General features: G+C 50.3%; 1 protein-coding gene across 1 annotated transcript in view; it reads left to right on the top strand.

Moving 5' to 3' along the window:
* Positions 1-1685, top strand: part of DENND5A (DENN domain containing 5A) — a 47084-nt gene extending 45399 nt beyond the window's left edge. The window contains 1 exon segment of the mRNA XM_018571152.1: positions 1461-1685. Coding sequence (XP_018426654.1) covers positions 1461-1644 — 184 coding nt within the window. The 3' untranslated portion in view covers positions 1645-1685.
* The last annotated feature ends 437 nt before the right edge of the window (positions 1686-2122 follow it).

Raw genomic sequence — 2122 nt, 5'->3', positions numbered from 1 at the left:
GGGGCACATTGCGGAACCTGGCCTTGGGGCAGCAGAGAGAGTACATCCGGCCCTGACTGTGAGCAAACTTAACCACTGGCATTCTAGCTTCCGGCATGCTCTAGCAAAAATGTCCGCCTTCTCTGTGTAATATTAAAGGAGAACTATGGGGTCAGGGCTTTTCCCCATAGTTCTCCTCAGGGTAACAGGAGGACACAAACTAGCGTCCTCCCGTCACCCTAAGCTCAGTATATAGGGAGCTACAGCTCGCGGTACACTGAGACGCCGGAGCGGATCCCAAGATCGATGTCGAGATCCGCCCAGCTGCGTGAGTGACAGCTGGCTCCTCCTATCTAGAGGCAGAGCCAGCTGTACCCGCCCCCTCCCCCGTCCGTTCCGCCAGTCAGCGCTGGCGGGGAGGGGGGAATCCAGCCCCTCCCCCTGTCACGGCAGACAGGAGGTGAGCGATTGCCGGTATATGTTCGCTCACCTCCCGATCTACTGAGCCGAGCTGTGACAGTCTCATTGTCACAGGTCGGCTAGAACTATGAGGTGAGAGGAAAGCCCCTCCTCCCCCCCTCATAGTTCTCCTTTTAATTTTAGCCAATGGGAACCTTAAATAGAAATTAGTTCATGTCGGGGGAGGATTGGAAATTTTTTTTGTACGTCCAAATTTGAAGTGTAAATCCAACCGGAAGATTCAGTGTTGGAAGGACTGGGGACGGATTACAACAACGGTTTCTGGAGACTTCCCCTCACTTCCTGTCTTTGGGGCAAAAGTTTCACCAGACAGGAAGTCAGGGAAATTTCCTCGGTGCTTGCCCTGCCTCTGAGTACAGAAGTCTCACCGCAGCAAGAAAGGTGGATTGGATCCCGTCCTGGGCAGAACTCCATATTCCACCCGGGTCCATCGTCTATATACCAGTTTTAGACCATTGGCAGGCAGACTTCCTCCGCTGGGGGAAGGGGGGGGGGGGGGGTTCCTACACCCAGAGGTGTTCCAGGACCTGTGTTGTAGGTGTGGGATGCTAGATCTGGACCTCCAGGTACAGGGATCCTCTGGTATGGCCCAGATTCTGGGGTATCTCTGAATCTAAGCTTTCTTAAAGCTAGGAAGTCCTGTGTATCATTGGATGTCATTGGTGTCTATCATTGGATGTGGAAGCAAACTGCTTCCGCTGTCTCTTAAGGCCAGGGAGGAATTCAATGAGAGAGAGACAGTCGGAAAGCAAACAGCTTCTGCTGTCTCTACAGGCCAGGGGTAGGCAACTTCAGCTGTGGTGAAACAAAAATCCCATCATGCCTCTGGGCGTCATGCCTGTAGCTGTCAGAATCTTGCAATGCCTCATGGGATTTGTAGTTGCAATGTCCAGATTGCCTACCCCTGGTATGTCTTGTGTAGTTTTGCTCTCGATTTGTGACCCGCCTCTCAAACACCCTAATTATCTTTCTTTTTTTTTTTTTTTGTTTGTTTCTTCTAGCGATCACTATTTGCACCATTGGATTGCCTTACTGGCCGACTGCCCCATAATAGCACAAATGTACGAGGACGCAGCTTTAATCAAAGACCACACCCTGGTCAACTCGCTCATCCGCGTCCTCCAGACTCTGCAGGAGTTCAACATCACCCTGGAAAGCTCGCTGGTCAAAGGGATCAACATCTGAGCCCTGCAGACGCCAAATCCAGAGATCGATCACTACTGTGCACCCTATCTATGTCCTGAAAAAGATTTTGTACATTTTTTTTATTTTTATTTTTCCTCCTGTCAGTATTCATTTTTGCGAGCGACGAGACGTCCGAAGACTTTATCTATTGCGACACAAATGCACTCAATGTTTGTTTTTGTTTTTTAATATCCATTATTATTTATTATACTATTTTTTGTGTTTTTCGTTGTCCTGACCCTTCCTGCGCAGTCCGTACTTTTATGAAGCGACCTTTTCCCCGGCGCCAGAGAGCGGATGAAGATGAAGGCGGTGATGCTTTCCGTCGGACGGACCTCTGGCGCGGGGGAGGGGGGGGAAATCTCCGACCCCGTTATGCCGAGAGAAATCCCGAGGTTTACTTCATGATGTCCACGGATAGATTAACGATGCTGCTTCATGCGCCTCTGACATGCAATAATACAAGGACGCAGGCTTC

The sequence above is a fragment of the Nanorana parkeri genome, unplaced genomic scaffold (assembly GCF_000935625.1).
Source record: "Nanorana parkeri isolate BGI_ZX_2015 unplaced genomic scaffold, ASM93562v1 scaffold1687, whole genome shotgun sequence".
NCBI lineage: Eukaryota > Metazoa > Chordata > Amphibia > Anura > Dicroglossidae > Nanorana > Nanorana parkeri.
Note: the sequence above shows the minus strand (reverse complement) of the source record. Positions and strands in the feature narration are given on the sequence as shown.